The 742-nt window shown below is 63.2% G+C and overlaps 1 protein-coding gene across 1 annotated transcript in view; it reads left to right on the plus strand.

The window, feature by feature from the left end:
* The first annotated feature begins 257 nt into the window (after positions 1-257).
* Positions 258-742, plus strand: part of NAPSA (napsin A aspartic peptidase) — an 11,858-nt gene continuing 11,373 nt past the window's right edge. The window contains exon 1 of the mRNA XM_006763878.2: positions 258-382. Coding sequence (XP_006763941.1) covers positions 297-382 — 86 coding nt within the window. The 5' untranslated portion in view covers positions 258-296. The remainder of the gene's footprint in view (positions 383-742) is intronic.

The following is a 742-nucleotide window of genomic DNA, read 5'->3' on the forward strand; positions in this document are numbered from 1 at the left end:
GGCGCTCACAGACCGGGGCTGGGGGTGCAGGAGACACCCCCCCCATCACCGCCACCGAAGTTGGGAGTGGGGCGCGACAGTGACACTGGATGATGCTTCTGCAAACTCCAAAAATACTCCGCACATCCGTCCAAAAACACCCCCCCATCGCTTCCTCCTGTGTGTACCCCCCCTCCGCCCCCCAGGGACTCAGGCCACTTTCACCTCCAAAACACGAGGTGGGCGGTGAGCAGGGCGGAGTCTCAGGAGAGAGAAAAGGGAGCTGGGGAGTCGGGGCCCACACCCTGTCCCCAGAGATGTCACTGCCGCCACCACCCCCGCTGCTGCTGCTGCTGCTGCTGCCACTGCTGACCGCGGGGCCCGCCAGCGCGGCGCTGATCCGGTACTGGGGACCCCACCCCCACCCCCAAACCTGGGACCGACTCTCCTCTCCTTCCCCTTCAAGGGACTCTCCACACTGGCGCCCTGACTCCTGACTGCTCCCAGGGGCTCCACCCTGCCATGTCCTAAGACCCCACTGATTTTTTTATTTTTATTTTTAGAGAGACTGGAAGGGAGGGGGGAGGGGAGGGAGAGAGAGAGACATCGATGTGAGAGAGACACAGCCACTGGCTGCCTCCTGCAGGCGCCCTGACTGGGGCCGCGATGAACCTGCAGAACCCAGGTACGTGCCCTTGACTGGGAATGGAACCCGTGACCCCACAGTGCACAGGTCACGCCCTAACCACTGAGCCACACTCAC

The sequence above is a fragment of the Myotis davidii genome, unplaced genomic scaffold, assembly GCF_000327345.1.
Source record: "Myotis davidii unplaced genomic scaffold, ASM32734v1 scaffold358, whole genome shotgun sequence".
NCBI classification, from domain to species: domain Eukaryota; kingdom Metazoa; phylum Chordata; class Mammalia; order Chiroptera; family Vespertilionidae; genus Myotis; species Myotis davidii.